This window comes from Piliocolobus tephrosceles, chromosome 1 (assembly GCF_002776525.5).
Source record: "Piliocolobus tephrosceles isolate RC106 chromosome 1, ASM277652v3, whole genome shotgun sequence".
Taxonomy (NCBI): Eukaryota; Metazoa; Chordata; class Mammalia; order Primates; family Cercopithecidae; genus Piliocolobus; species Piliocolobus tephrosceles.
In genome coordinates, this window is record NC_045434.1 from 91,163,720 (window position 1) to 91,179,642 (window position 15,923).

General features: G+C 49.3%; 1 protein-coding gene across 3 annotated transcripts in view; it reads right to left on the bottom strand.

Annotated features, from left to right (window-relative positions):
• Positions 1-10,859: 10,859 nt before the first annotated feature.
• Positions 10,860-15,923, bottom strand: part of S100A16 (S100 calcium binding protein A16) — a 7,100-nt gene continuing 2,036 nt past the window's right edge. Inside the window, exons 1-3 of one of the 3 annotated variants that reach the window (XM_023213792.1) lie at positions 13,129-13,307; positions 11,957-12,135; positions 10,860-11,649 (exon numbers count right to left, since the gene is read on the bottom strand). In XM_023213792.1, the coding sequence (XP_023069560.1) occupies positions 11,491-11,649; positions 11,957-12,109 (312 nt within the window). In that variant the 5' untranslated portion in view covers positions 12,110-12,135; positions 13,129-13,307 and the 3' untranslated portion in view covers positions 10,860-11,490. Of the gene's footprint in view, positions 11,650-11,956; positions 12,136-12,849; positions 13,308-15,923 lie in introns of those variants that run through there. The other 2 variants (XM_023213790.1, XM_023213791.2) reach the window with 2 other exon arrangements.

The window sequence follows — 15,923 nt, forward strand, 5'->3', positions numbered from 1 at the left end:
CTTCCTAAGGTCATAAGGATTAGGGAGTCAATACATGCAAAATATTCAGAACAGCACTTGGTATAAAGTAAGTACTCAATAAATATTAGATGTTATTTTTTGCCTCTTAGCTGGTCCTCCTGCATCTATTCTGCCCCTCTTGATCTTTTCCATACTGCAGACTGAGTGAAATTTTCCAAAATGCAAATCCATGTCACATGCACAAGTACACGCGCGCACACACACACACAACACACACTCACATCACTAGAAAAACCATTCTATGGTTTTTGTGTCCCCCAAGGCCCTGCCTGCTTCTCCAGCCTTACCTGGTGCCTCCCTCCTTCTTGCTCTTGAGCTTCAGCCATGCCTGCTCTCTCTCTCAGTTACAAACTCATCATGCCATAGGGCCTTTGCCCATGATGGTCCCTCTATCTGGAAAGTCATTTTCCTCCTCAACTCCACTCTCACCTGCTGCCCTTGCATGGATAACTTATGCTCATCTTTCAGATCTCAGCTCAAGCGTCCCTTCCACAAGGATCTTCCCACACTGACACTAAGTCAAGTTTCTTTGTTAAAAACTCCTACAAATGTGATCCTTCAGAAGTTATCTCAATTTGTAATTATCCACTTTTTTGTGTGACCATGTGGCTATCTGCTGACTTTTCCTCTAAACTGTAAGCCCCATAAAATCAGGAAGCATGTCTGTTTCCACTGTTTTTGCTACAGCATCTACTGTGTCCAGAATGTACAAGGTACTTTATTCTTTTTGTTTCTTTGTTTGTTTGTTTGTTTGTTTGAGATGGAGTCTTGCTCTGTCACCCAGGCTGGAGTGCGGTGGGGCAATCTTGGATCACTGCAGCCTCCGCTTCCTGGGCTCAAATGATTCTCCCACCTCAGTCTCCCAAGTAGCTGGGACTACAGGTACACGCCACCATGCCCAGCTAATTTTTGTTTTTTCTTTTTTTTTAGTAGAGACGGCATTTCTCTATATTGGCCAGGCTGGTCTCAAACTCCTGACCTCGTGATTTGCCCGCCTCTACCTCCCAAAGTGCTGAGATTACAGGCGTGAGCCACCACGCCCGGCCTCAAGGTATTTTATTCTTATTGAATGAATAAATGAGTCTGCAGCAGAAACAACACAGCCACTATACAGGGCCTCTGGGGGACACTCTTACTCCTCCATAATTATTGGTGCCAAAACCAGACAAGAACCTCTGCCCTTTGGGCAGTCCACACAGAGTTAGTGAAAGATGGGGTCTGAGTCACAAGTCTCCTGGTCACCAGCAGTGAGTCCTTGGCTGAGTCACATCACCTCTCTGAACCTTGACATCTTCATGTGTAAAATGTGGATCATGATTCTTATCTCACTGCAGTTGTCAAGAGGACCACAAAAACCTTGGATGTGAAAGTGCTCACTAAAACTTTTGCCAGGCTGGGCGTGGTGGCTCACGTCTGTAATCCCAGCACTTTGGGAGGCTGAGGCGGACAGATCACAAGGCCAGGAGTTTGAGACCAGCCTGGCCAATAATGGTGAAGCCCTGTCTCTACTAAAATACAAAAAATCAGCCGGGTGTGGAGGCGGGTGCCTGTAATCCCAGCTACTCGGGAGGCTGAGGCAGGAGGATTGCTTGAACCCAGGAGGCGTAGGTTGCAGTGAGCCAAGATTGCACCACTGCACTCCAGCTTGAGTGACAGAGCGAGACTCTGTCTCAAAAAAAAAACTTTTACCACGTACAGTGGCTCACACCTGTAATCCCAGCACTTTGGGAGGCTGAAACAGGAGGATCGTTTGAACCAGGGAGTTTGAGGCTGTGGTGAGCTAGGATCATGCCACTGCACTCCAGCCTAGGTGACAGAGTGAGAACTTGTCTCAAAAAAAGAAAGAAAGAAATCCACTTTTGTGTGTCTGTGTGTGTGTGTGTCTGTGTGTGTGTGTGTGTATAGTCTCACTATGTTTTTCAGGCTGATCTGGAACCCCTGGGCTCAAACAATCCTCCCTCCTCAGCCTCCCAAAGTGCCGGGAGCTCACAAGTGTGAGCCACAATGCCAAACCAAAAACAACACTTCTAACACTGGACAAAGATAGTATTGTTTAGTTTTTCAAAAAGGACTTTACTAGGAATCTAAATGTAAAATAAAACCAAATTTACAAAAAATACAAAAGTTGACACAGATAATTTCAGGTTTCTTACCCTATGTGACAAAATGAGCCAGGCTCTCACCCTAAAGAATGATAGATCTGAGGCCAGGTGCGGTAGCTCACACCTATAATCCCAGCACTTAGGGAGGCCAAGGTGGGAAGATCACTTGAGCCCATGAGTTCAAGACCAGCCTGGCCAACATAAGGAGACATCATCTCTACAGAAAACTTTTGAAAATTAGCCAGGCATGGTGACCCTGCACCTGTAGTCTTAGCCATTCAGGAGGCTGAGGTAGGAGGATTGCTTGAACTGGGGAGGTCAAGGCTGCAGTGAGCTGTAATCACACCCCTACTCCAGCCAACAGAGCAAGACCCTGTCTCAAAAATAAAAAGCAATGGCAGGTGTGCTACAGATGGGTTTGACGGGCACAACTTACGGGGCACCCACCACTTCAGTCCCAAGAGGGTTAGACACTGGGCCAGGCCAGCGCTGGACCCCAGACAGAGGAAAGGCCTTCTCAGCTCCACTGTGAGGCCCCACAGAGACCTGCTTCTGGCCCTTCTCTCTCTTGATATGCTCAGGCAGGCATCTGGTTCACAGCTCCTGGGTAAAGGAGGCATGCCCTTCTCTTGCCCCAGCAGTCCGGAGGGAGGCCGCAGGCTGAGCCCACTGACCCTCCAGTGGCTGCTTTTTCTCCTTTGGGACCTCTCTGGCTCCAGGCTCTGAAGCCAAAGCTTTGGCTACTGTTACAGTCCTCTGACCTCCTCTGAAGTTCAGCTTCCTCCCCAGAGCCCTTAAACCCCCTAGCAACAGGCTTCTAATTAGCATCACACACATACTCATTTCCTGCCAGCTGTCCTACAGTCTCCATGGGGTGGAAGGGCTGGTTTCATTCAAGTACTGCAGGCAGTGAGGGGAGCAAAACCCATCTTCTCTCAAGGAGGCAGAAGTGGTGCTGGGGACAGAGATGGGGCTGGCCTGCAGCTGCTCCCTCACCCCTCCTAAGAGAGTCTCTGTCTTGTCTCTGATACAGAGATAACATTGCCCTCTCTCCCCAGTTTCCATCTCCTTTTATTCATTTATTATTTATTTATTTATTTATTTATTTATTTATTTATTTATTTTGAGACAGAGTCTCGCTCTGTCGCCCAGGCTGGAATGCAGCAGTGCGATCTCGGCTCACTGCAACCTCCAACTCTCAGGTTCAAGCGTTTCTCCTGTCTTGGCCTCCTGAGTAGCTAGGACTGCGTGCACCACCACGCCCAGCTAATTTTTTGTATTTTTAGTAGAGACAGGGTTTCACCATCTTGACCAGACTGATCTTGAACTCCTGACAATCTGCCTACAATCTGACTGCCTCAGCCTCCCAAAGTGCTGGGATTACAGGCGTGAGCAACCGTATCCAGCCCCTTCTCCTTTTAGAAGGAAAGACAGGAATGCTGAGTGGGGTGAGAGGGAGCAGGCACAGTATTAAGGACTGGAAAATGAGGGAGGAGGCAGGAAGGGCAGCTCTATCCTGAATTGCCTCCAGGATTTTCCAGGAGATCCCCCATCCCCTGGGCTTCGAGGATTCACCTCCTTCACTACCGCAAGGCCTTGGCACCATGATCCTTGCTCTGTCTTCCAGAAGGCTCTTTGCCTTTTTCCTCCTCACCCCCTCCAGGCCTGCCCCTCTCCTGCCTTCTGTTCCAGCCCAGCTCATGCCTCCTCTAGGAAGCCTTCCTAGGTAGCACCTACTCTGCATTGCTGGTGACCCTGCTGTTCCCTAAAGCAGTAGTCTGTCTTCACAAGGTTTGTTTATGTGCTCCCTGAAGGAATTGTTCTTTTCTTGAGCCCTAAAGGAATTTCTTAAACTATGTACTGGTTTGCACATTTTTCAGGATGACAGTTAAGATTTTTCATCATGTTTAAATCATTGCCAAGTATGCAGTTTCTGAAGTGTTTTACATATTGCAACATTTTAAAATAAAACTGCTAAGATTCTGTTCTAAATGTATGTTCAATTAAATCTTTTTTTTTTTTTTTTTTTTGAGGCGGAGTCTCGCTCTGTCGCCCGGACTGGAGTGCAGTGGCCGGATCTCAGCTCATTGCAAGCTCCGCCTCCTGGGTTTACGCCATTCTCCTGCCTCAGCCTCCCGAGTAGCTGGGACTACAGGCGCCCGCCACCTCGCCCGGCTAGTTTTTGTATTTTTAGTAGAGACGGGGTTTCACCGTGTTAGCCAGGATGGTCTCGATCTCCTGACCTCGTGATCCGCCCGTCTCGGCCTCCCAAAGTGCTGGGATTACAGGCTTGAGCCACCGCGCCCGGCACAATTAAATCTAAATATTATAATGACTTGATACCCTCCACCATCCATTTATTTATTTATTCATTCATTTCTTTTTTGAGACACAGTCTCACTCTTTTGCCCAGGCTGGAGTGCAGTGGCATGATCTCAGCTCACTACAACCTCTGCCTTCCAGGTTCAAGTGATTCTCGTGTCTCAGCCTCCTGAGTAGCTGGAATTACAGGCATGTACCACCATGCCCAGCTATTATTTGTATTTTTTAGCAGAGATGGGGTTTCACCATGCTGGCCAGTCTGGTCCCGAGCTCATGACCTCAGGTCATCTGCCCACCTCAGCTTCCCAAAGTGCTGGGATTACAGGCATGAGCCACTGAACCCGGCCTCCATCATCCGTTTAAAATACATATGTATGATAGAACAACCAGACAGGAGATCAGTAAGGAAACAGATAACCTAAACAACAGTATAGACCAATTGTCCCTAAGAGTATACATGGAATTCTCCACTTGATAACATCCAAATACACATTCTTCCTAATCACACACAGAATATTTTCCAGGAGAGAGCACATGTCAGGTCACACAGTAAACCTTAACAAATTTAAGAAGATTGAAATCATGCCAAATATTTTTTATGATCACAACGAAATCAAACTAGAAATCAATAGCAGTAGAAAAACTGGAAAACTCACAAATATGTGGAAATTGCACAACATACTCTTGAACAACCAGAGGATCAAAGAAGAAATCACAAGGGAAATTATAAAACATCTTGAGAAAGGCTGGGCGTGGTGCCTCACACCTGTAATCCCAGCACTTTGGGAGGCCAAGGCAGGTGGATCACGAGGTCAGGAGATCGAGACCATCCTGGCTAACATGGTTAAACCCCGTCTCTACTAAAAAAAAATACAAAAAAAATTAGCCAGGTGTGGTGGCGGGTGCCTGTAGTCCCAGCTACTCGGGAGGCTGAGGCAGGAAAATGGCGTGAACCCAGGAGGCAGAGCTTGCAGTGAGCTGAGATCACGCCACTGCACTCCAGCCTGAGCGACAGAGCAAGACTGCATCTCCAAAAAAAATAAAATAAAAGCAAAAACACAACATACCAACATTTATGAGATGCCGCAAAAGTAGTGTAAAGAGGGAAGTTTATAGTGGTAAATGCTAAATTTAAATAGAAGAAAGATGACCAGGCCCAGTGGCTCACACCTGTAATCCCAGCACTCTGGGAGGCTGAGTGGGCAGGTAACCTGAGGTCAGGAGTTTGAGACCAGACTGGTAACATGGTAAAACCCTGTGTCTACTGAAAATACAAAAACTCACCTGAGCCTTGTGGCACATGCCTGTAATCCCGGCTACTCGGGAGGCTGAGGCACAAGAATTGCTTGAACCTGGGAGGCAGAGATTGCAGCAAGCTGAGATCGCGCCACTGTTGTCCAGCCTAGGTGACAGAGCAAGACTCCATCTCAAAAAACAAAACAAAAACAAAGAAAAAGAAAAAGAAGAAAGATCTCAAATCAACAACCTAACTTTACACTTTGAGGAACTACAAAAAGAAGAATAAACTAATCTCAAAGTTAGCAGAAGAAAGGAAATAATAAAGTTTGGAGCAGAAATAAGTAAGAGAATAGCCAGGCACAGTGGCTCACACCTGTAATCCCAACACTTTGGGAGGGCAAGACAGACGGATCACTTGAGGTCAGGAGTTCGAGACCAGCCTGGCCAATATGGTAAAACCCTATCCCTACTAAAAATACAAAAATTAGCTGGGCGTGGTGACATACACCTATAGTCCCACCTACTCAGGAGGCTGAGGCAGGAGAATCGCCTGAACCCGGGAGGTCGAGATTACAGTGAGCCAAGATTGTGCCACTGCACTCCAGCCTGGGTGACAGAGCAAGATTCTGTCTCAAAAAAAAAGAAAAGAAAAGAAACAGAAAGTAGAATTGTATTCACTGTGGGGAGGCAGAAACAGTTGTTGTTCAAAGGGTATAGGGTTACAATCGTGCAAGATGAAAAAGTTCTAGAGATCTGTTGTACAACGTATATGCAGTTAACAATACTGTAATGCACACTAAAAAAAGAGAGTAAATTTGTCTTTTTTTTACCAGTTAACAGATAGTGATATATAGATAGATAGATAGATAGATAGATAGATAGATAGATAGATAGCAGATAGGTAGATAGGTAGGTAGATAAATAGATGATAGATTGATAGATACATAGATGGATGGATGGATGGATAGATAGATAGATAGATAGATAGATAGATAGATAGATAGATATAAACCTCCCTCCCAACAAAACATGTTACCTCATTCTTTATCATTCAATCAAGATAGCATAGTAGGCCGGGCATGGTAGCTTACGCCTGTAATCCCAGCACTCTGGGAGGCTGAGGCAGGTGGATCTCTTGAGATCAGCAGTTCAAGACCAGCCTGGCCAACATAGTGAAACCCCTTCTCTACTAAAAATACAAAAATTAGCTGGGTGTGGTGGCACCAGCCTGTAATCCCAGCTACTGGGGGTGGGAAAGGAGGAACAGTGCCAAACCTTGAGCACTGCCCTATTCCAGGGCACATCAGTTTTAGAAGGTTGAGGATCTGTAAGTGGATGTCAATAAAACTATTGTGCCTGTGCATCTTTTGGAAAGCCTTAAGCTGTTCCCATCTAAAAACCACTGATTCCCAGTTTTGCAGGGTGAGTTTCCTACTGGGATCTCCCTCAGTGCAAGAGCAGGGGAGAAACCAAGGAACTGGCAATGTCCCCTCCAGCAGCTGCAAGTCATGGCTTCCATTCCCCCTGGCCTCCCGCACTCCTTCTTCCGTGCACCTCTACTTCTCCATCCCACAACTTCTCTCTGTATCGGGATAGTCTACTAATGAGAATTCAGAGCCTCAGTGCCACTCATGGTTCAAGACTAAGGGTAATGGGAGTTCCCTCTCTTGGCCTTGGAGCCCCCCACCCTCTGTCTCTGTATAAGGGAGCTTATTCCTTCTCCCTTCCTTCTTGTCCCTCTTGCCTATTAAACTCTCTGCTCCTTAAAACCACTCCACGTTTGTCCGTGTCGTTTTATCTAAACCAGCATGAGGACCAAGAATCCTGGTGTTCCTCCACTCATCAGAGCCATATCATTTTAGTGCGTTGGCCAGGAAAGGAAATTCATTCATCTGATTGAGTCAAGGAAACTTATTTTAAACTATCTATGGCCTTTAAATGTTCAGTAAGGTGTACTCCTATGAACAAAATTTGGAGGTGTACTCCTATGAACAAAATTTGGAGCATGTTTATTTCTCTGCCTGGTTCCTCTAGATTTTGGAAACTATCTGAATCAAGTTTGACATACAGAGTCAATAAAAGCCCCTTGGAGAGAACTGGCCCCATGCCTTGTCTACACAATCTCTGCACAGGGTTCCTAACCTGTGGTCAGTAAAGAATGTCACTTTCTAACGGGTCTGGGAGCTCCGAGTTTATCTTGGGACCTCAAGAGGAGAGGATCACCCAACTAACAGGTATTTGAGGATACAAACCCATGACTGGGCTAGGCTTTAATAGTCTTTTTTTTTTTTTTTTTTTTTTGAGGCAGAGTCTTGCTCTGTCGCCCGGACTGGAGTGCAGTGGCCGGATCTCAGCTCACTGCAAGCTCCGCCTCCCGGGTTTATGCCATTCTCCTGCCTCAGCCTCCCGAGTAGCTGAGACTACAGGCGCCCGCCACCTCGCCCGGCTAGTTTTTGTATTTTTAGTAGAGACGGGGTTTCACCGTGTTAGCCAGGATGGTCTCGATCTCCTGACCTTGTGATCCGCCCGTCTTGGCCTCCCAAAGTGCTGGGATTACAGGCTTGAGCCACCGCGCCCGGCCACGGCTTTAATAGTCTTAACTGAAATTCCTTGTGAAACAGAGTTTCATCAAAGCCAGTCCAAAAGGCCTGTGCGGAAATAACCATTCTTACTGCACTTTATGCAAATAATCAGGCCACACGTAAGACTATACAGTTTATTCATGATTTGTTTTTTCCAAAAATGAGGACTAGAGAGAAAAATGGTGCTCCGAAGCTTATCACACATTTGTCATTAAGTCCTAGTCTCATTAATTGCTTTCAAGCTTTTCGCCTACATTTTAGACTAACCCTGCTTATTCCTGTGAATCAAGCAGTGATCTCCTGCAGCTTGGAAGAAAAAAATAAGGGATGGGTAACATAAAATCTGCATCAATATACTAGTTCTGGGCAATTATTCTGCAAATTGTGCCAGGTAATAAAAGTGAGTAGGGTGCCCATAACCCAGAGATTTCTTTGTTCAGGAAAATAAAACCAAGGAACTTCATAGACCCCCAAAGGGGAATTCTATATCTTGACAGGTAAAAGTTTAGATGGAAATTATCTACCACACCACACTTATGAAAACTGCCCTACTCATTCTATTATTTGCAATAGGATTATACATGGTAGCACCTTCTAACTGAAATACTAAACAGAGAGTTTCCATCCCTGTCATATTTTGCTTAATCATTATCCTTACAGCAGGGATGGTAGTTACTAATGAAAAGGAAGCATGAAAGTTTTACTATCACTGAATCTGCTAGGACTTTTTATTGGGTTTAGTGATGCAGTTTTAAATGAAACATGCTGCTTTTGGATTAACACTTCTAGTAAAGTAAAGGAAAATCTACGAGTACTTAAAAATCAAATCAAAATTATTGACAGGCTCAGGGAAAATGCCAGCTTCATCCCCGAGTGGCTACAATCCCGCTTTAATAAATTCCAGTCTTCTTTATGGAATTAGTTAACCCCGTTATTAAGCCCTCTCTTGCTTGTGTGTCTTATATTGATATTTGGACTCTATACACAATACTATAACTCAAATTGTTTCTTCTCATCTAGAAACAATCAAACTCCAAATGATGCTGTAAACAGAGCCACACATGGACACGCCATTCTTCCGAGGACCCTTAGATTGACCCCAGGAGTAGCCCTAGCTGCTGTTCCCCATTCGACGCCCCTTTTCAACAAGAAGCAGCCAGAAGGAGTCGTCACCCAAAACCCCCTAACAGCAGTTAGTGTAGCATCTCCACCGGGGGGAATGTAGGAGTTATTAAGAAATTATTTTAGGCAGATAGAGAGGAAAAGGGGTCCTTGGGTCCTTGGGAAGTTTTCTTTTTGAGACGGAGTTTCGCTCTTGTTGCCCAGGGTGGAGTGTAATGGTGTGATCGCTCACCGCAACCTCCGCCTCCCGGGTTCAAGCGATTCTCCTGCCTCAGCCTCCCGAGTAGCTGGGACTACAGATATATGCCACCACACCCGGCTAATTTTGTATTTTTAGTAGAGACGAGGGTTCTCCATGTTGATCAGGCTGGAGTTTTCATTTTGTTAAAGCATCTCCAGAAAAGTTTCTTGTAAAGCCCCAGCCCTTAGAGCCAGGTTGGCAACCTTCGATATGCAAATGCAAGCCCGTAGAAACTGGGTCCACCCAAACATGGTGATTCCCACGGCCTTCTCGCCCTTTCCCCACATGTTCCTGGCAATGTGGCCGCCCTCACGTATCCCCGGGTGTGTAAAACATCATGGTACCCTGCATTTGCATATTAAAAGGCTAGGGTGGGGTCAGGTGCAGTGGCTTACACCTATAATCCCAACACTTTGGGAGGACGAGGCGGGTGGATCACCTGAGGTCAGGAGTTCAAGACCAGCCTGACCAACATGGAGAAACCCCATCTCCACTAAAAATACAAAAAAAAATTAGCCGAGTGTCATGGCACATGCCTCTATTCCCAGCTACTCAGGAGGCTGAAGCAGGAGAATCACTTGAACCCAGGAGGCGGAGCTTGTGGTGAGCCGAGATTGCAGGCCACTGCACTCCAGCCTAGGCAGCAAGAGTGAAACTCTGTCTCAAAAAAAAAAAAAAAAAAAAAGCTAGAGTGGGAGGGCCAGCTTTTTCCCAGGGCTATGTGAATGCCATGCATAGTCAAACCAATCCCCTGAGCCCTATGCAAATCAGACACCTCCTCCTCCAGCCTCTGTATATATACCTAGATGGTATCTGTGGCAGCTGGGGTTCCCTCTCTCAGCTTTGGGCCCCCCCCATCTCTGTACAGGGGAGCTTCTTCCTTCTCCCTTCCTTCTTGCCCCTTCTTGACTATTAAACTCTCCAAATAAAACCAAAAAAAAGACTACGGGTCATGGCCCCTCTCTCGTGGAATTGCAGTGAGGACTAAATGGGACTTATTGTGTGCCTGGAAGTTGAATTTGAGTCTGAGTCTGGGCTAAAAGGGCCCAGAGATTGGTGACCTAAGGCCTTTGGCCCTTCGTGGAGGAGGATGGAGGGAGCTGCTGGTCCACAGTTGACAGTGCCTGTTGGAATTCAGGAGTTCTGGCTCCTTTCTTGCTCTGCCTTTGAGGTTCTTCTGTGAGATTCTCTCGTCACAGGGCCCAAGGTCTAAGACTACCAAAGCATAAAACATTTCCAAGGGGTGGGAAGGTTTTAATGAGCATCCCAAAGGGACCAAGGGATACAAACTCCAAATCCGGCCTTTATATCACCATTATTTCAAGCAACGGGAGGAGGCTCAGCTTTGCTTAGCTCATTCCCAGATGAAGAGGCAACTGGAGGGAAGTCCCTGAAAGTGCCTCTCTACCCAACAGAGGGGCCAACGAAGGAAAGTGGAGAGGTCTCTGCTGCTGCTGCCGCCACTGCTACCAAAAGCAGGGAGACCTCAAGCACCAGGCTGACCTCTGGAGGTCAGGACGGACCCAGAATCTGGCAGGAATTGGGCAGGAACATCAGACATTGGAAAGTTAGATGAGACTGAACAGGTGAGAAAACTCTTAGGGTCCCCAGACAGCACTGAGATTTCACAGAAGGGCCCCAAGAGCCCACTGACTCCAGGGGCTGAGACACCCCAGGGAGGGAGGTACCCCTAGACTGAGACACTCACAAAAGGACCCCAGTTCGGCAAGGGTCAGAGGAAGGTCTGGAGAGAGAAGAGAGTAAAGGGCCCTGGGTGGGCAGGAGGCTGAGGAGGGAGCCTGGGGAGAGCACCAGGGAGGGGCGTCAGGCAGGTGCCTGGAAGGTGTGGCCAGAGGGGTCTCTAGCTGCTGCTCTGCTGCTCCTGCTCGCGGATGAGTTTGGCAATGGGGCTGGTGATGCCACCTATCAAGGTCCAGTACTCGTCGAAGCTGATGCGCCCATCATGATTGGCATCCAGGTTCTGGATGAGCTTATCCGCAGCCTTCCGGTTCCCTGTGTCCTGGGGAGGAAGCAGGGGTCAGCAACGCTGAGGGTGGAAACCCCAGAGACAGACTCCAGGCAGGACCCTAGGCAGAGACCTAGGATCTGGCCTGGGCAGCTGCTTCCCTTGGGAAATGCAAACACAGCCCCACTGGCTAGGCCTGAGCATCCTGAGAAGACAGAAGCCTGGGGGTGGAGGAGACCCTGGAGTTAGGGGGGCACTGGAAGGATAGAGGCCTTAACAGGGAAAGACACCCTGAGAGGCCAGAGGCTTGCAGGGGAGGGAAGAGGAGAGGGAGGCAAGGTCCTTGGGTGAGAGGCTTTACCGACAGCATGTGGTTCAGCTCTTTCTGGAGCATCTCGCGGAAGCTGCTCTTGCTGATCTTGTTCTTGACCAGGCTGTACTTAGACACATATTTGTAGAAGTTTTCCACCAGGACAATGACCGCCTTCTCCAGCTCCGTGTAGCAGTCTGACATCTCCCTGCTTCGCCTGTTGGTGGGGCCTGGACACCAGAAGGAGGGGAATTGAGAAGAGACCCCCACAGGCCATACCTCCTCCTCCACGCCCACCCTAGGCCCTGGGTCCCTCCTCCTCCTCCCTTGCTTCTGGTCGCTGGAGAAGGTGGCAGGAAAAGGGGAACAGAGTGGGTGGGGGAGAGTAAGCCCTGGAATGAGAACTATGCGGCTCCTCTAATCCAGGTTCTCCCCAGCTGAACCACCTCAACAGGTTCTCCAGGCCCTGCCCCAGCCCCAGGCACCAGGTTCCAACCCTATGGAGCAAGATCCCTACTGTCAGAGACCTGAGGGGCAAGAGGCTCTCACGGGAAGAGGAGAAGAGTCCACCTGCTCTCCCCCCCTGCTCCGCAGCTGGCCTACCTCACCTGGGTCCAAGCATGGCTGGGACAGCTGAGATGAGCCATGGAGGTTAGGGGCAGAGGCAGCCACTCCCAGGACTGGCCGAGACCCCAGCCCCAGGAAACAAAGCAGAAAGGAAGGAGTAGGCCTTCCCCAATCCCTTGCGGGGCTCCAGGGCAGTGAGTCCAGGGTCTCAGGCCCCGGCTGCCCCTTTTGGGAAAGGACAAGGTCCAGATCTGTTGGATCAGATTTTGTGCAGCTCTCCCAACACACCCCTCCACACCCTGCTAGCCTCTCCTCCCTTATGCCCATCCCTAAATACACAGCAGGATCCAAGAACACCCCCACCCACACTTCATTACCTACGGCAGGGCCAAGCCCAGTTACAGCCCAGCTGGAGTCGGACCCTGGACACAGCAGCAGACTGCCAGAGGGCACATGCGTCACCCTCTCAACCCAGGACAAAAGACACTTTCCAAGCGGATACAGTCTTCTGAATAACAGGATATGAGGGGAGCAGGCGGATCTGGATCTACTCTGTGAGTCACGGCCCATGCCCAGAGCACCCCCCACGTCAACCCCGGGCAAATCAGACTCCCTTCCCACTCCCAAGCCCAGGAATGTGCTCCAGCCACCCTCACCCGGCGAGTCCTGGTGAAAGGAGATGGACAAAACAGGGACACAGCCACCTGACTGTGCCTGAGCAAGCCACAGTCAGATTTGGAAGGAAAGGCTGCTCGATCAGGCCCCACCACAGCCTCCTGTCCTGCTACCTGCTTTCCGTTGGCCCCTTGTGGCCATTCCTACTCCCATGCTGGCTGCCCTGCCCTCTCCAGCCAGCCGAAGCCTGCCAATCATTCGGGCCCTGCCCAAACCACGCCTCCAAAGTAAGCCCGCCTTGACCCCTGCCCTGGGCGCCATCCTCCCTGACTCCCACAGACGTGTCTGTCATCACCACTCAGCTAGCACTGGCTGGGTCCCACTAACTGGTGAGGCCACAGTGTCTTTCCGGGTCCTATCTTGTTCCTTGAGACAAGCATAGTTTTTCTTACACACGGCCAATGTATTTTCTGAACCAAACAGCGGGACTCAGACTTTAGGACAGTTTTTTTAATCCTGGGTATACACCACTCCCTGCTTTTAATCTCTGCATCTCTCCAGGCCACATTGCCTGGTCCAGTGCCTTGCTCAAGGTAGACGTTCTATAAATATTCCACCTCCTTCCAGTCCTGATAACAGGTATCGTAGGTCCCTGACCACCTTTTAAGCTTTTTCTTTCATGAAGCTTCTTCTGAAGGAAGGGTGGGACCAGGAGGGAACAGGCCAGGAAGCAAGAAGGAAGGAGAGTTGAGAGGGAGAGTCAGGCTGCGGCTTCTCTGAAGGGAAATCCTGCCCTTGTCTCCCCTCCTCCACCTGCCCAAACCCTCTGGTCCCAGCTGGGAGGATGGAGCACAGTACTGGGATGGCAGGAAGCCACACTCTTTTCCATATTCTTTTATTTAAGTGTGTAATTGCGTGGTTCCATGTCTATTCCGCTGTAAGACTTTCATACAAACACTTTAATATTTACAGATGAAGAGGAAGACTATTGTTCAACCTGTGGTCTGTCCGCTATGCTGCCCTTGGGTTGGAGGTGGCTCAGGTTCACAACCAGTGTTTCAGGTGATTCTGAAAACCATGCCCATTTCTGGAAGGACTGTGCCAAGTTCACTCCCAAACAAGCCTTGGGAGTGGGAAGATAATTCAGAGAACCTCTCCACACTTAACCATCCCACTCCTCGTTCCCTAAATGAGGGATCTTGTGGGAAACGGTCAGGGAGAGGAAGAGGGAAGGAAATGGGTGGTACACCTCCCTCTGCCACTCCCCCCACAGGCCAGCCTACCTCTCCCACCACCTGCCTTCTTGGAGTCATTTCTCTGAGCTGTCTCCCCCGGGCCCTCCTCAATATCATGACTCAACCCCTGCTTGGCCTCTGGCAGCAGCCAAGTGGACAAGACACAGATGAGCCCCAGAGATGACTCTGCCACCTGCTCCCAGGAGTACTGGGAGACCCACAGCGGGAGCTCCAGCGCCTCAGGGCTTCAGCTCCCAGCCCATCCTCCCAGGAATCCACCCACTCCCCACCTTCGGTAAGATGGACAGTGCTGGAGATAACCATCTGACAAGTGCTTTTCTGGAGCTTTTTCTGAAGGAAGGATAGGGTAGTATGCAGGCAGGGATCATTACCCACCTCTGCCTTCCTACCCTGGAGGCCAGGAGACAGGATCTGCCACCCCACCGTCCCACAAACCACCTGCTCCTCCCGCCTGCCCCATTCCCCCACCAGCCAGGCCCTGGGTCTCCTGGTTCAGGGGTGGGGCATATGTTCTATCCCATCAGCCCCTTCCTAGAAAGGTCAAGCAGGAGGTCGTTCCTGCATTGGCCCTGCCACAGGTAGATCCTGGCCTGAGCGGACAGTGCACACCGGAGCCTTCCAGAAATGTGGGAATGGGAGGACCAGGAGTCCTCCAATGGGCCCTCTCACCTCAGGCCTCCAGCCCTACCCCAATGTTCTCATTGTCTTCCCCTTGGCTGATTCATCATTGAGCAACCAGCAGTCTCCCACCCCCACCCCGCCCACCTCAGCCCAACTTGCTGACTTCTCTGAAAGCCCAAATTGCCCTGACACCATGCCCATGGATCCCAGCCACTCCAGCCCCACCCTCCCACCCCCAGGTTCTGGGTCCCACGCCCTCCAAATGCCTCCTAACCACCCCCAACATCCCCAGGCTCCTTCTATCTGGAGCTCCAAACATCCGCCACGCCCTCCTAAGTCCACCTTCTCTTCTGACCCCACACACACCTCTAGAGTCTTAAGGTTTTTCCAGGTGTTGGGATGTGTCCCTAGACTCCTGTCCCTCCTGGTCACTGTTCTCTCCAGAGCCTAGCCCACAGCCAAACCTAAGTATGGATTCTCTGTGTCCCTTCCATCTACCTGGAATTCATTTGCTCACTTAGGCACCATGAGTTTGCTTACTCATTCATTCAGTGGCTCATTTACTGACTCTCATTCATTCACTTGCTCATTCAATAATGCATTCACTCTCTTGCATATTCATTAATTCATTCCCTTTTTCATTTACTCATTTGTCCTCTCTGCCTTCAATATATAGGGAAGGTGCCAACCGAACTGGGCTGACAATGTCACCTCTATCAGTAAGGCTGTTTCAAATGAAATTTCTCCAGCCTCAGCTGTTCCATTCTCTGCTCCCTCCTGTGTTCTTTCTCTAGTTCCACAAGGCCCTCTCCAGGAACAGCTCCTGGAGCACAGTGGGGCCTGCTTGGGTCGCGAGGTAGCCACTCTGCCTCACCCCTCACCATCCTCACAGGACTCTCTGCATCTAACTCTCACACACACACACACACACACACACACACACACACACACACACACAC